At 38.6% G+C, this 18,220-nt stretch overlaps 1 protein-coding gene across 1 annotated transcript in view; it reads left to right on the top strand.

Annotated features, from left to right (window-relative positions):
- The first annotated feature begins 682 nt into the window (after positions 1-682).
- The window catches only part of CFAP141 (cilia and flagella associated protein 141), a 41,416-nt gene continuing 23,878 nt past the window's right edge, over positions 683-18,220 (top strand). Inside the window, exons 1-2 of the mRNA XM_073637598.1 lie at positions 683-933; positions 1,016-1,056. Of these exons, the coding sequence (XP_073493699.1) occupies positions 889-933; positions 1,016-1,056 (86 nt within the window). The 5' untranslated portion in view covers positions 683-888. The remainder of the gene's footprint in view (positions 934-1,015; positions 1,057-18,220) is intronic.

The raw sequence follows: 18,220 nt of genomic DNA, 5'->3' as shown, positions 1-18,220 counted from the left end.
TTATATTCTTGTACATAGGGGGCAGTATTATAGTAGTTATATTCTTGTACATAGGAGCAGTATTATAGTAGTTATATTCTTGTACACAGGGGCAGTATTATAGTAGTTATATTCTTGTACATAGGGGCAGTATTATAGTAGTTATATTCTTGTACATAGGAGCAGTATTATAGTAGTTATATTCTTGTACATAGGGAGCAGTATTATAGTAGTTATATTCTTGTACATAGGGGCAGTATTATAGTAGTTATATTCTTGTACATAGGGGGCAGTATTATAGTAGATATATTCTTGTACATAGAGGCAGTATTATAGTAGTTATATTCTTGTACATAGGAGCAGTATTATAGTAGTTATATTCTTGTACATAGGGGGCAGTACTATAGTAGTTATATTCTTGTGCAGTGTTGTACAGTTCAACTAAACTACAAAATCTTCAATATTGAAGTTTATTGTGGATATTCCATTACAATTAGTATTTCGTCATGTCACTCTTATGTTGCCTTTACTGGCAGCTAAGCCAGTTTTGCTATTAGACAGTTTTTGCTTATCTCCCGAAGTCTGTGCACTTTAAGAAGTGAAATTCTGACACAGATTTTACATGTTGTTTTTTCTGGCTCTGTATTAGGACCAGTGTTAAAAAAACAACAACAAAAAAATACCAGCCAGGAAGTGATGTCACATTTTCAGCTTCTGTTGACTGTTTCCATGGTAACACTACTGGGAAGCGTGAGCACAGGAGGAGCACTGATACAGAGGAGCCCTGGCTGCAGGCGCCCATATCAATGTTCTCTGTATTATCATCACTACAAAGTATAAATCACTGCCTCCCAGTCTCCTCCTGAAATACTTTGTGCTGCTTTGTAGTTTCCTCCCCTTTTGCTCAAGATGCTGGGATCCAGGACATTGTATAACTCAAGAAGCATTACCGAGGTAACCAGAACATAATGAGAAAAATAATTTTATTTGATTTAATTAAAAAAAAAAATTATATTTTCAATTCTTCATGTTCCAGAGAGAAGAGATCCTGAAGGACTCAGAGAGAGAACTAGAATGGTAATGAGTGGTGATGTCACTGCTGTAATATATCATTATATGTGAGGAGCGGTGATGTCACTGCTGTAATATATCATTATATGTGAGGAGCGGTGATGTCACTGCTGTAATATATCATTATATGTGAGGAGAGGTGATGTCACTGCTTTAATATATCATTATATGTGAGGAGCGGTGATGTCACTGCTGTAATATATCATTATATGTGAGGAGCGGTGATGTCACTGCTGTAATATATCATTATATGTGGGGAGCGGTGATGTCACTGCTGTAATATATCATTATATGTGAGGAGCGGAGATGTCACACCTGTAATATATCATTATATGTGAGGAGCGGTGATGTCACTGCTGTAATATATCATTATATGTGGGAAGCGGTGATGTCACTGCTGTAATATATCATTATATGTGAGGAGTGGTGATGTTACTGCTGTAATATATCATTATATGTGAGGAGCGGTGATGTCACCGCTGTAATATATCATTATATGTGAGGAGCGGTGATGTCACCTCTATAATATATCCTTATATGTGAGGAGCGGTGATGTTACTGCTGTAATATATCATTATATGTGAGGAGCGGTGATGTTACTGCTGTAATATATCATTATATGTGAGGAGCGGTGATGTCACCGCTGTAATATATCATTATATGTGAGGAGCGGTGATGTCACCGCTGTAATATATCATTATATGTGAGGAGCGGTGATGTCACTGCTGTAATATATCATTATATGTGAGGAGCGGTGATGTCACTGCTGTAATATATCATTATATGTGAGGAGCGGTGATGTCACTGCTGTAATATATCATTATATGTGAGGAGCGGTGATGTCACCTCTGTAATATATCATTATATGTGAGGAGCGGTGATGTCACTGCTGTAATATATCATTATATGTGAGGAGCTGTGATGTCACTGCTGTAATATATCATTATATGTGAGGAGAGGTGATGTCACCTCTGTAATATATCATTATATGTGAGGAGCGGTGATGTCACCGCTGTAATATATCATTATATGTGAGGAGCGGTGATGTCACTGCTGTAATACATCATTATATGTGAGGAGAGGTGATGTCACTGCTGTAATATATCATTATATGTGAGGAGCGGTGACGTCACTGCTGTAATATATCATTATATGTGAGGAGCGGTGATGTTACTGCTGTAATATATCATTATATGTGAGGAGCGGTGATGTCACTGCTGTAATATATCATTATATGTGGGGAGCGGTGATGTCACTGCTGTAATATATCATTATATGTGAGGAGCGGTGATGTTACTGCTGTAATATATCATATGTGAGGAGCGGTGATGTCACTGCTGTAATATATCATTATATGTGAGGAGCGGTGATGTCACTGCTGTAATATATTATTATATGTGAGGAGCGGTGATGTCACTGCTGTAATATATCATTATATGTGAGGAGAGGTGATGTCACTGCTGTAATATATCATATGTGAGGAGCGGTGATGTCACTGCTGTAATATATCATTATATGTGAGGAGCGGTGATGTCACTGCTGTAATATATCATTATATGTGAGGAGCGGTGATGTCACTGCTGTAATATATCATTATATGTGAGGAGCGGTGATGTCACTGCTGTAATATATCATTATATGTGAGGAGCGGTGATGTCACTGCTGTAATATATCATTATATGTGAGGAGAGGTGATGTCACTGCTGTAATATATCATTATATGTGAGGAGCGGTGATGTCACCGCTGTAATATATCATTATATGTGAGGAGCGGTGACTTCACTGCTGTAATATATCATTATATGTGAGGAGCGGTGATGTTACTGCTGTAATATATCATTATATGTGAGGAGCGGTGATGTCACTGCTGTAATGTATCATTATATGTGAGGAGCTGTGATGTCACTGCTGTAATATATCATTATATGTGAGGAGCGGTGATGTCACTGCTGTAATATATCATTATATGTGAGGAGCGGTGATGTCACCTCTGTAATATATCATATGTGAGGAGCGGTGATGTCACTGCTGTAATATATCATTATATGTGAGGAGCTGTGATGTCACTGCTGTAATATATCATTATATGTGAGGAGAGGTGATGTCACCTCTGTAATATATCATTATATGTGAGGAGCGGTGATGTCACCGCTGTAATATATCATTATATGTGAGGAGCGGTGATGTCACTGCTGTAATATATCATTATATGTGAGGAGCGGTGATGTCACTGCTGTAATATATCATTATATGTGAGGAGCGGTGACGTCACTGCTGTAATATATCATTATATGTGAGGAGCGGTGATGTCACTGCTGTAATATATCATTATATGTGAGGAGAGGTGATGTCACTGCTGTAATATATCATTATATGTGAGGAGCGGTGATGTTACTGCTGTAATATATCATTATATGTGAGGAGCTGTGATGTCACTGCTGTAATATATCATTATATGTGGGGAGCGGTGATGTCACTGCTGTAATATATCATTATATGTGAGGAGCGGTGATGTTACTGCTGTAATATATCATTATATGTGAGGAGCCGTGATGTCACTGCTGTAATATATCATTATATGTGAGGAGCGGTGATGTCACTGCTGTAATATATCATTATATGTGAGGAGCGATGATGTTACTGCTGTAATATATCATTATATGTGAGGAGCGGTGATGTCAGTGCTGTAATATATCATTATATGTGAGGAGCGGTGATGTCACTGCTGTAATATATCATTATATATGAGGAGCGGTGATGTCACTGCTGTAATATATCATTATATGTGAGGAGCGGTGATGTCACCGCTGTAATATATCATTATATGTGAGGAGCGGTGATGTCACTGCTGTAATATATCATTATATGTGAGGAGCGGTGATGTCACTGCTGTAATATATCATTATATGTGAGGAGAGGTGATGTCACTGCTGTAATATATCATTATATGTGAGGAGCGGTGATGTCACCGCTGTAATATATCATTATATGTGAGGAGCGGTGATGTCACCGCTGTAATATATCATTATATGTGAGGAGCGGTGATGTCACCGCTGTAATAGATCATTATATGTGAGGAGCGGTGATGTCACTGCTGTAATATATCATTATATGTGAGGAGCGGTGATGTCACTGCTGTAATATATCATTATATGTGAGGAGCGGTGATGTCACCGCTGTAATATATCATTATATGTGAGGAGCGGTGATGTCACTGCTGTAATATATCATTATATGTGAGGAGCTGTGACGTCACTGCTGTAATATATCATTATATGTGAGGAGCTGTGACGTCACTGCTGTAATATATCATTATATGTGAGGAGCGGTGATGTCACCGCTGTAATATATCATTATATGTGAGGAGCGGTGATGTCACCGCTGTAATATATCATTATATGTGAGGAGCGGTGATGTCACTGCTGTAATATATCATTATATGTGAGGACCGGTGACGTCACTGCTGTAATATATCATTATATGTGAGGAGCGGTGATGTCACTGCTGTAATATATCATTATATGTGAGGAGCGGTGATGTCACTGCTGTAATATATCATTATATGTGAGGAGAGGTGATTTCACCTCTGTAATATATCATTATATGTGAGGAGCGGTGATGTCACCGCTGTAATATATCATTATATGTGAGGAGCGGTGATGTCACTGCTGTAATATATCATTATATGTGAGGAGCGGTGATGTCACTGCTGTAATATATCATTATATGTGAGGAGCGGTGACGTCACTGCTGTAATATATCATTATATGTGAGGAGCGGTGATGTCACTGCTGTAATATATCATTATATGTGAGGAGAGGTGATGTCACTGCTGTAATATATCATTATATGTGAGGAGCGGTGATGTTACTGCTGTAATATATCATTATATGTGAGGAGCTGTGATGTCACTGCTGTAATATATCATTATATGTGGGGAGCGGTGATGTCACTGCTGTAATATATCATTATATGTGAGGAGCGGTGATGTTACTGCTGTAATATATCATTATATGTGAGGAGCCGTGATGTCACTGCTGTAATATATCATTATATGTGAGGAGCGGTGATGTCACTGCTGTAATATATCATTATATGTGAGGAGCGGTGATGTTACTGCTGTAATATATCATTATATGTGAGGAGCGGTGATGTCAGTGCTGTAATGTATCATTATATGTGAGGAGCGGTGATGTTACTGCTGTAATATATCATTATATGTGAGGAGCGGTGATGTCACTGCTGTAATGTATCATTATATGTGAGGAGCTGTGATGTCACTGCTGTAATATATCATTATATGTGAGGAGCGGTGATGTCACTGCTGTAATATATCATTATATGTGAGGAGCGGTGATGTCACCTCTGTAATATATCATATGTGAGGAGCGGTGATGTCACTGCTGTAATATATCATTATATGTGAGGAGCTGTGATGTCACTGCTGTAATATATCATTATATGTGAGGAGAGGTGATGTCACCTCTGTAATATATCATTATATGTGAGGAGCGGTGATGTCACCGCTGTAATATATCATTATATGTGAGGAGCGGTGATGTCACTGCTGTAATATATCATTATATGTGAGGAGCGGTGATGTCACTGCTGTAATATATCATTATATGTGAGGACCGGTGACGTCACTGCTGTAATATATCATTATATGTGAGGAGCGGTGATGTCACTGCTGTAATATATCATTATATGTGAGGAGCGGTGATGTCACTGCTGTAATATATCATTATATGTGAGGAGAGGTGATTTCACCTCTGTAATATATCATTATATGTGAGGAGCGGTGATGTCACCGCTGTAATATATCATTATATGTGAGGAGCGGTGATGTCACTGCTGTAATATATCACTATATGTGAGGAGCGGTGATGTCACTGCTGTAATATATCATTATATGTGAGGAGCGGTGACGTCACTGCTGTAATATATCATTATATGTGAGGAGCGGTGATGTCACTGCTGTAATATATCATTATATGTGAGGAGAGGTGATGTCACTGCTGTAATATATCATTATATGTGAGGAGCGGTGATGTTACTGCTGTAATATATCATTATATGTGAGGAGCTGTGATGTCACTGCTGTAATATATCATTATATGTGGGGAGCGGTGATGTCACTGCTGTAATATATCATTATATGTGAGGAGCGGTGATGTTACTGCTGTAATATATCATTATATGTGAGGAGCCGTGATGTCACTGCTGTAATATATCATTATATGTGAGGAGCGGTGATGTCACTGCTGTAATATATCATTATATGTGAGGAGCGGTGATGTTACTGCTGTAATATATCATTATATGTGAGGAGCGGTGATGTCAGTGCTGTAATGTATCATTATATGTGAGGAGCGGTGATGTTACTGCTGTAATATATCATTATATGTGAGGAGCGGTGATGTCACTGCTGTAATGTATCATTATATGTGAGGAGCTGTGATGTCACTGCTGTAATATATCATTATATGTGAGGAGCGGTGATGTCACTGCTGTAATATATCATTATATGTGAGGAGCTGTGATGTCACCTCTGTAATATATCATATGTGAGGAGCGGTGATGTCACTGCTGTAATATATCATTATATGTGAGGAGCTGTGATGTCACTGCTGTAATATATCATTATATGTGAGGAGAGGTGATGTCACCTCTGTAATATATCATTATATGTGAGGAGCGGTGATGTCACCGCTGTAATATATCATTATATGTGAGGAGCGGTGATGTCACTGCTGTAATATATCATTATATGTGAGGAGCGGTGATGTCACTGCTGTAATATATCATTATATGTGAGGAGCGGTGACGTCACTGCTGTAATATATCATTATATGTGAGGAGCGGTGATGTCACTGCTGTAATATATCATTATATGTGAGGAGAGGTGATGTCACTGCTGTAATATATCATTATATGTGAGGAGCGGTGATGTTACTGCTGTAATATATCATTATATGTGAGGAGCTGTGATGTCACTGCTGTAATATATCATTATATGTGGGGAGCGGTGATGTCACTGCTGTAATATATCATTATATGTGAGGAGCGGTGATGTTACTGCTGTAATATATCATTATATGTGAGGAGCCGTGATGTCACTGCTGTAATATATCATTATATGTGAGGAGCGGTGATGTCACTGCTGTAATATATCATTATATGTGAGGAGCGATGATGTTACTGCTGTAATATATCATTATATGTGAGGAGCGGTGATGTCACTGCTGTAATATATCATTATATGTGAGGAGCGGTGATGTCACTGCTGTAATATATCATTATATGTGAGGAGCGGTGATGTCACTGCTGTAATATATCATTATATGTGAGGAGCGGTGATGTCACCGCTGTAATATATCATTATATGTGAGGAGCGGTGATGTCACTGCTGTAATATATCATTATATGTGAGGAGCGGTGATGTCACTGCTGTAATATATCATTATATGTGAGGAGAGGTGATGTCACTGCTGTAATATATCATTATATGTGAGGAGCGGTGATGTCACCGCTGTAATATATCATTATATGTGAGGAGCGGTGATGTCACCGCTGTAATATATCATTATATGTGAGGAGCGGTGATGTCACCGCTGTAATAGATCATTATATGTGAGGAGCGGTGATGTCACTGCTGTAATATATCATTATATGTGAGGAGCGGTGACGTCACTGCTGTAATATATCATTATATGTGAGGAGCGGTGATGTCACTGCTGTAATATATCATTATATGTCAGGAGCGGTGATGTTACTGCTGTAATATATCATTATATGTGAGGAGCTGTGATGTCACTGCTGTAATATATCATTATATGTGGGGAGCGGTGATGTCACTGCTGTAATATATCATTATATGTGAGGAGCGGTGATGTTACTGCTGTAATATATCATTATATGTGAGGAGCCGTGATGTCACTGCTGTAATATATCATTATATGTGAGGAGCGGTGATGTCACTGCTGTAATATATCATTATATGTGAGGAGCGGTGATGTTACTGCTGTAATATATCATTATATGTGAGGAGCGGTGATGTCAGTGCTGTAATATATCATTATATGTGAGGAGCGGTGATGTCACTGCTGTAATATATCATTATATGTGAGGAGCGGTTATGTCACTGCTGTAATATATCATTATATGTGAGGAGCGGTGATTTCACTGCTATAATACATCATTATATGTGAGGAGCGGTGATGTCACTGCTGTAATATATCATTATATGTGAGGAGCGGTGATGTCACTGCTGTAATATATCATTATATGTGAGGAGCTGTGATGTCACTGCTGTAATATATCATTATATGTGAGGAGAGGTGATGTCACCTCTGTAATATATCATTATATGTGAGGAGCGGTGATGTCACCGCTGTAATATATCATTATATGTGAGGAGCGGTGATGTCACTGCTGTAATATATCATTATATGTGAGGAGCGGTGATGTCACTGCTGTAATATATCATTATATGTGAGGAGCGGTGACGTCACTGCTGTAATATATCATTATATGTGAGGAGCGGTGATGTCACTGCTGTAATATATCATTATATGTGAGGAGAGGTGATGTCACTGCTGTAATATATCATTATATGTGAGGAGCGGTGATGTTACTGCTGTAATATATCATTATATGTGAGGAGCTGTGATGTCACTGCTGTAATATATCATTATATGTGGGGAGCGGTGATGTCACTGCTGTAATATATCATTATATGTGAGGAGCGGTGATGTTACTGCTGTAATATATCATTATATGTGAGGAGCCGTGATGTCACTGCTGTAATATATCATTATATGTGAGGAGCGGTGATGTCACTGCTGTAATATATCATTATATGTGAGGAGCGATGATGTTACTGCTGTAATATATCATTATATGTGAGGAGCGGTGATGTCACTGCTGTAATATATCATTATATGTGAGGAGCGGTGATGTCACTGCTGTAATATATCATTATATGTGAGGAGCGGTGATGTCACTGCTGTAATATATCATTATATGTGAGGAGCGGTGATGTCACCGCTGTAATATATCATTATATGTGAGGAGCGGTGATGTCACTGCTGTAATATATCATTATATGTGAGGAGCGGTGATGTCACTGCTGTAATATATCATTATATGTGAGGAGCGGTGATGTCACTGCTGTAATATATCATTATATGTGAGGAGAGGTGATGTCACTGCTGTAATATATCATTATATGTGAGGAGCGGTGATGTCACCGCTGTAATATATCATTATATGTGAGGAGCGGTGATGTCACCGCTGTAATATATCATTATATGTGAGGAGCGGTGATGTCACCGCTGTAATAGATCATTATATGTGAGGAGCGGTGATGTCACTGCTGTAATATATCATTATATGTGAGGAGCGGTGACGTCACTGCTGTAATATATCATTATATGTGAGGAGCGGTGATGTCACTGCTGTAATATATCATTATATGTCAGGAGCGGTGATGTTACTGCTGTAATATATCATTATATGTGAGGAGCTGTGATGTCACTGCTGTAATATATCATTATATGTGGGGAGCGGTGATGTCACTGCTGTAATATATCATTATATGTGAGGAGCGGTGATGTTACTGCTGTAATATATCATTATATGTGAGGAGCCGTGATGTCACTGCTGTAATATATCATTATATGTGAGGAGCGGTGATGTCACTGCTGTAATATATCATTATATGTGAGGAGCGGTGATGTTACTGCTGTAATATATCATTATATGTGAGGAGCGGTGATGTCAGTGCTGTAATATATCATTATATGTGAGGAGCGGTGATGTCACTGCTGTAATATATCATTATATATGAGGAGCGGTGATGTCACTGCTGTAATATATCATTATATGTGAGGAGCGGTGATTTCACTGCTATAATACATCATTATATGTGAGGAGCGGTGATGTCACTGATGTAATATATCATTATATGTGAGGAGCGGTGATGTCACTGCTGTAATATATCGTTATATGTGAGGAAATGTGATGTCACTGCTGTAATATATCATTATATGTGAGGAGCGGTGATGTCACTGCTGTAATATATCATTATATGTGGGGAGCGGTGATGTCACTGCTGTAATATATCATTATATGTGAGGAGCGGAGATGTCACACCTGTAATATATCATTATATGTGAGGAGCGGTGATGTCACTGCTGTAATATATCATTATATGTGGGAAGCGGTGATGTCACTGCTGTAATATATCATTATATGTGAGGAGTGGTGATGTTACTGCTGTAATATATCATTATATGTGAGGAGCGGTGATGTTACTGCTGTAATATATCATTATATGTGAGGAGCCGTGATGTCACTGCTGTAATATATCATTATATGTGAGGAGCGGTGATGTCACTGCTGTAATATATCATTATATGTGAGGAGCGATGATGTTACTGCTGTAATATATCATTATATGTGAGGAGCGGTGATGTCACTGCTGTAATATATCATTATATGTGAGGAGCGGTGATGTCACTGCTGTAATATATCATTATATGTGAGGAGCGGTGATGTCACCGCTGTAATATATCATTATATGTGAGGAGCGGTGATGTCACCGCTGTAATATATCATTATATGTGAGGAGCGGTGATGTCACTGCTGTAATATATCATTATATGTGAGGAGCGGTGATGTCACTGCTGTAATATATCATTATATGTGAGGAGAGGTGATGTCACTGCTGTAATATATCATTATATGTGAGGAGCGGTGATGTCACCGCTGTAATATATCATTATATGTGAGGAGCGGTGATGTCACCGCTGTAATATATCATTATATGTGAGGAGCGGTGATGTCACCGCTGTAATAGATCATTATATGTGAGGAGCGGTGATGTCACTGCTGTAATAGATCATTATATGTGAGGAGCGGTGATGTCACTGCTGTAATATATCATTATATGTGAGGAGCGGTGATGTCACCGCTGTAATATATCATTATATGTGAGGAGCGGTGATGTCACTGCTGTAATATATCATTATATGTGAGGAGCTGTGACGTCACTGCTGTAATATATCATTATATGTGAGGAGCTGTGACGTCACTGCTGTAATATATCATTATATGTGAGGAGCGGTGATGTCACCGCTGTAATATATCATTATATGTGAGGAGCGGTGATGTCACTGCTGTAATATATCATTATATGTGAGGACCGGTGACGTCACTGCTGTAATATATCATTATATGTGAGGAGCGGTGATGTCACTGCTGTAATATATCATTATATGTGAGGAGCGGTGATGTCACTGCTGTAATATATCATTATATGTGAGGAGAGGTGATTTCACCTCTGTAATATATCATTATATGTGAGGAGCGGTGATGTCACCGCTGTAATATATCATTATATGTGAGGAGCGGTGATGTCACTGCTGTAATATATCATTATATGTGAGGAGCGGTGATGTCACTGCTGTAATATATCATTATATGTGAGGAGCGGTGACGTCACTGCTGTAATATATCATTATATGTGAGGAGCGGTGATGTCACTGCTGTAATATATCATTATATGTGAGGAGAGGTGATGTCACTGCTGTAATATATCATTATATGTGAGGAGCGGTGATGTTACTGCTGTAATATATCATTATATGTGAGGAGCTGTGATGTCACTGCTGTAATATATCATTATATGTGGGGAGCGGTGATGTCACTGCTGTAATATATCATTATATGTGAGGAGCGGTGATGTTACTGCTGTAATATATCATTATATGTGAGGAGCGGTGATGTTACTGCTGTAATATATCATTATATGTGAGGAGCCGTGATGTCACTGCTGTAATATATCATTATATGTGAGGAGCGGTGATGTCACTGCTGTAATATATCATTATATGTGAGGAGCGGTGATGTTACTGCTGTAATATATCATTATATGTGAGGAGCGGTGATGTCAGTGCTGTAATATATCATTATATGTGAGGAGCGGTGATGTCACTGCTGTAATATATCATTATATATGAGGAGCGGTGATGTCACTGCTGTAATATATCATTATATGTGAGGAGCGGTGATTTCACTGCTATAATACATCATTATATGTGAGGAGCGGTGATGTCACTGCTGTAATATATCATTATATGTGAGGAGCGGTGATGTCACTGCTGTAATATATCATTATATGTGAGGAAATGTGATGTCACTGCTGTAATATATCATTATATGTGAGGAGCGGTGATGTCACTGCTGTAATATATCATTATATGTGGGGAGCGGTGATGTCACTGCTGTAATATATCATTATATGTGAGGAGCGGAGATGTCACACCTGTAATATATCATTATATGTGAGGAGCGGTGATGTCACTGCTGTAATATATCATTATATGTGGGAAGCGGTGATGTCACTGCTGTAATATATCATTATATGTGAGGAGTGGTGATGTTACTGCTGTAATATATCATTATATGTGAGGAGCGGTGATGTCACCGCTGTAATATATCATTATATGTGAGGAGCGGTGATGTCACCTCTATAATATATCCTTATATGTGAGGAGCGGTGATGTTACTGCTGTAATATATCATTATATGTGAGGAGCGGTGATGTTACTGCTGTAATATATCATTATATGTGAGGAGCGGTGATGTCACCGCTGTAATATATCATTATATGTGAGGAGCGGTGATGTCACCGCTGTAATATATCATTATATGTGAGGAGCGGTGATGTCACTGCTGTAATATATCATTATATGTGAGGAGCGGTGATGTCACTGCTGTAATATATCATTATATGTGAGGAGCGGTGATGTCACTGCTGTAATATATCATTATATGTGAGGAGCGGTGATGTCACCTCTGTAATATATCATTATATGTGAGGAGCTGTGATGTCACCGCTGTAATATATCATTATATGTGAGGAGCGGTGATGTCACCTCTGTAATATATCATTATATGTGAGGAGCTGTGATGTCACCTCTGTAATATATCATTATATGTGAGGAGCGGTGATGTCACTGCTGTAATATATCATTATATGTGAGGAGCGGTGATGTCACTGCTGTAATATATCATTATATGTGAGGAGAGGTGATGTCACCTCTGTAATATATCATTATATGTGAGGAGCGGTGATGTCACCGCTGTAATATATCATTATATGTGAGGAGCGGTGATGTCACTGCTGTAATACATCATTATATGTGAGGAGAGGTGATGTCACTGCTGTAATATATCATTATATGTGAGGAGCGGTGACGTCACTGCTGTAATACATCATTATATGTGAGGAGCGGTGATGTTACTGCTGTAATATATCATTATATGTGAGGAGCGGTGATGTCACTGCTGTAATATATCATTATATGTGGGGAGCGGTGATGTCACTGCTGTAATATATCATTATATGTGAGGAGCGGTGATGTTACTGCTGTAATATATCATTATATGTGAGGAGCGGTGATGTCACTGCTGTAATATATCATTATATGTGAGGAGCGGTGATGTCACTGCTGTAATATATCATTATATGTGAGGAGCGGTGATGTCACTGCTGTAATATATCATTATATGTGAGGAGAGGTGATGTCACTGCTGTAATATATCATTATATGTGAGGAGCGGTGATGTCACTGCTGTAATATATCATTATATGTGAGGAGCGGTGATGTCACTGCTGTAATATATCATTATATGTGAGGAGCGGTGATGTCACTGCTGTAATATATCATTATATGTGAGGAGCGGTGATGTCACTGCTGTAATATATCATTATATGTGAGGAGCGGTGATGTCACTGCTGTAATATATCATTATATGTGAGGAGAGGTGATGTCACTGCTGTAATATATCATTATATGTGAGGAGCGGTGATGTCACCGCTGTAATATATCATTATATGTGAGGAGCGGTGACTTCACTGCTGTAATATATCATTATATGTGAGGAGCGGTGATGTTACTGCTGTAATATATCATTATATGTGAGGAGCGGTGATGTCACTGCTGTAATGTATCATTATATGTGAGGAGCTGTGATGTCACTGCTGTAATATATCATTATATGTGAGGAGCGGTGATGTCACTGCTGTAATATATCATTATATGTGAGGAGCGGTGATGTCACCTCTGTAATATATCATATGTGAGGAGCGGTGATGTCACTGCTGTAATATATCATTATATGTGAGGAGCTGTGATGTCACTGCTGTAATATATCATTATATGTGAGGAGAGGTGATGTCACCTCTGTAATATATCATTATATGTGAGGAGCGGTGATGTCACCGCTGTAATATATCATTATATGTGAGGAGCGGTGATGTCACTGCTGTAATATATCATTATATGTGAGGAGCGGTGATGTCACTGCTGTAATATATCATTATATGTGAGGAGCGGTGACGTCACTGCTGTAATATATCATTATATGTGAGGAGCGGTGATGTCACTGCTGTAATATATCATTATATGTGAGGAGAGGTGATGTCACTGCTGTAATATATCATTATATGTGAGGAGCGGTGATGTTACTGCTGTAATATATCATTATATGTGAGGAGCTGTGATGTCACTGCTGTAATATATCATTATATGTGGGGAGCGGTGATGTCACTGCTGTAATATATCATTATATGTGAGGAGCGGTGATGTTACTGCTGTAATATATCATTATATGTGAGGAGCCGTGATGTCACTGCTGTAATATATCATTATATGTGAGGAGCGGTGATGTCACTGCTGTAATATATCATTATATGTGAGGAGCGATGATGTTACTGCTGTAATATATCATTATATGTGAGGAGCGGTGATGTCAGTGCTGTAATATATCATTATATGTGAGGAGCGGTGATGTCACTGCTGTAATATATCATTATATATGAGGAGCGGTAATGTCACTGCTGTAATATATCATTATATGTGAGGAGCGGTGATGTCACCGCTGTAATATATCATTATATGTGAGGAGCGGTGATGTCACTGCTGTAATATATCATTATATGTGAGGAGCGGTGATGTCACTGCTGTAATATATCATTATATGTGAGGAGAGGTGATGTCACTGCTGTAATATATCATTATATGTGAGGAGCGGTGATGTCACCGCTGTAATATATCATTATATGTGAGGAGCGGTGATGTCACCGCTGTAATATATCATTATATGTGAGGAGCGGTGATGTCACCGCTGTAATAGATCATTATATGTGAGGAGCGGTGATGTCACTGCTGTAATATATCATTATATGTGAGGAGCGGTGATGTCACTGCTGTAATATATCATTATATGTGAGGAGCGGTGATGTCACCGCTGTAATATATCATTATATGTGAGGAGCGGTGATGTCACTGCTGTAATATATCATTATATGTGAGGAGCTGTGACGTCACTGCTGTAATATATCATTATATGTGAGGAGCTGTGACGTCACTGCTGTAATATATCATTATATGTGAGGAGCGGTGATGTCACCGCTGTAATATATCATTATATGTGAGGAGCGGTGATGTCACTGCTGTAATATATCATTATATGTGAGGACCGGTGACGTCACTGCTGTAATATATCATTATATGTGAGGAGCGGTGATGTCTTCTGTAATATATCATTATATGTGAGGAGCGGTGATGTCACTGCTGTAATATATCATTATATGTGAGGAGAGGTGATTTCACCTCTGTAATATATCATTATATGTGAGGAGCGGTGATGTCACCGCTGTAATATATCATTATATGTGAGGAGCGGTGATGTCACTGCTGTAATATATCATTATATGTGAGGAGCGGTGATGTCACTGCTGTAATATATCATTATATGTGAGGAGCGGTGACGTCACTGCTGTAATATATCATTATATGTGAGGAGCGGTGATGTCACTGCTGTAATATATCATTATATGTGAGGAGAGGTGATGTCACTGCTGTAATATATCATTATATGTGAGGAGCGGTGATGTTACTGCTGTAATATATCATTATATGTGAGGAGCTGTGATGTCACTGCTGTAATATATCATTATATGTGGGGAGCGGTGATGTCACTGCTGTAATATATCATTATATGTGAGGAGCGGTGATGTTACTGCTGTAATATATCATTATATGTGAGGAGCCGTGATGTCACTGCTGTAATATATCATTATATGTGAGGAGCGGTGATGTCACTGCTGTAATATATCATTATATGTGAGGAGCGGTGATGTTACTGCTGTAATATATCATTATATGTGAGGAGCGGTGATGTCAGTGCTGTAATGTATCATTATATGTGAGGAGCGGTGATGTTACTGCTGTAATATATCATTATATGTGAGGAGCGGTGATGTCACTGCTGTAATGTATCATTATATGTGAGGAGCTGTGATGTCACTGCTGTAATATATCATTATATGTGAGGAGCGGTGATGTCACTGCTGTAATATATCATTATATGTGAGGAGCGGTGATGTCACCTCTGTAATATATCATATGTGAGGAGCGGTGATGTCACTGCTGTAATATATCATTATATGTGAGGAGCTGTGATGTCACTGCTGTAATATATCATTATATGTGAGGAGAGGTGATGTCACCTCTGTAATATATCATTATATGTGAGGAGCGGTGATGTCACCGCTGTAATATATCATTATATGTGAGGAGCGGTGATGTCACTGCTGTAATATATCATTATATGTGAGGAGCGGTGATGTCACTGCTGTAATATATCATTATATGTGAGGAGCGGTGACGTCACTGCTGTAATATATCATTATATGTGAGGAGCGGTGATGTCACTGCTGTAATATATCATTATATGTGAGGAGAGGTGATGTCACTGCTGTAATATATCATTATATGTGAGGAGCGGTGATGTTACTGCTGTAATATATCATTATATGTGAGGAGCTGTGATGTCACTGCTGTAATATATCATTATATGTGGGGAGCGGTGATGTCACTGCTGTAATATATCATTATATGTGAGGAGCGGTGATGTTACTGCTGTAATATATCATTATATGTGAGGAGCCGTGATGTCACTGCTGTAATATATCATTATATGTGAGGAGCGGTGATGTCACTGCTGTAATATATCATTATATGTGAGGAGCGATGATGTTACTGCTGTAATATATCATTATATGTGAGGAGCGGTGATGTCAGTGCTGTAATATATCATTATATGTGAGGAGCGGTGATGTCACTGCTGTAATATATCATTATATATGAGGAGCGGTGATGTCACTGCTGTAATATATCATTATATGTGAGGAGCGGTGATGTCACCGCTGTAATATATCATTATATGTGAGGAGCGGTGATGTCACTGCTGTAATATATCATTATATGTGAGGAGCGGTGATGTCACTGCTGTAATATATCATTATATGTGAGGAGAGGTGATGTCACTGCTGTAATATATCATTATATGTGAGGAGCGGTGATGTCACCGCTGTAATATATCATTATATGTGAGGAGCGGTGATGTCACCGCTGTAATATATCATTATATGTGAGGAGCGGTGATGTCACCGCTGTAATAGATCATTATATGTGAGGAGCGGTGATGTCACTGCTGTAATATATCATTATATGTGAGGAGCGGTGATGTCACTGCTGTAATATATCATTATATGTGAGGAGCGGTGATGTCACCGCTGTAATATATCATTATATGTGAGGAGCGGTGATGTCACTGCTGTAATATATCATTATATGTGAGGAGCTGTGACGTCACTGCTGTAATATATCATTATATGTGAGGAGCTGTGACGTCACTGCTGTAATATATCATTATATGTGAGGAGCGGTGATGTCACCGCTGTAATATATCATTATATGTGAGGAGCGGTGATGTCACTGCTGTAATATATCATTATATGTGAGGACCGGTGACGTCACTGCTGTAATATATCATTATATGTGAGGAGCGGTGATGTCACTGCTGTAATATATCATTATATGTGAGGAGCGGTGATGTCACTGCTGTAATATATCATTATATGTGAGGAGAGGTGATTTCACCTCTGTAATATATCATTATATGTGAGGAGCGGTGATGTCACCGCTGTAATATATTATTATATGTGAGGAGCGGTGATGTCACTGCTGTAATATATCATTATATGTGAGGAGCGGTGATGTCACTGCTGTAATATATCATTATATGTGAGGAG

Source organism: Phyllobates terribilis, unplaced genomic scaffold (genome assembly GCF_046119375.1).
Source record: "Phyllobates terribilis strain yellow unplaced genomic scaffold, ASM4611937v1 Scaffold_7__3_contigs__length_470593459, whole genome shotgun sequence".
Classification (NCBI taxonomy): Eukaryota; Metazoa; Chordata; class Amphibia; order Anura; family Dendrobatidae; genus Phyllobates; species Phyllobates terribilis.
Note: the sequence above shows the minus strand (reverse complement) of the source record. Positions and strands in the feature narration are given on the sequence as shown.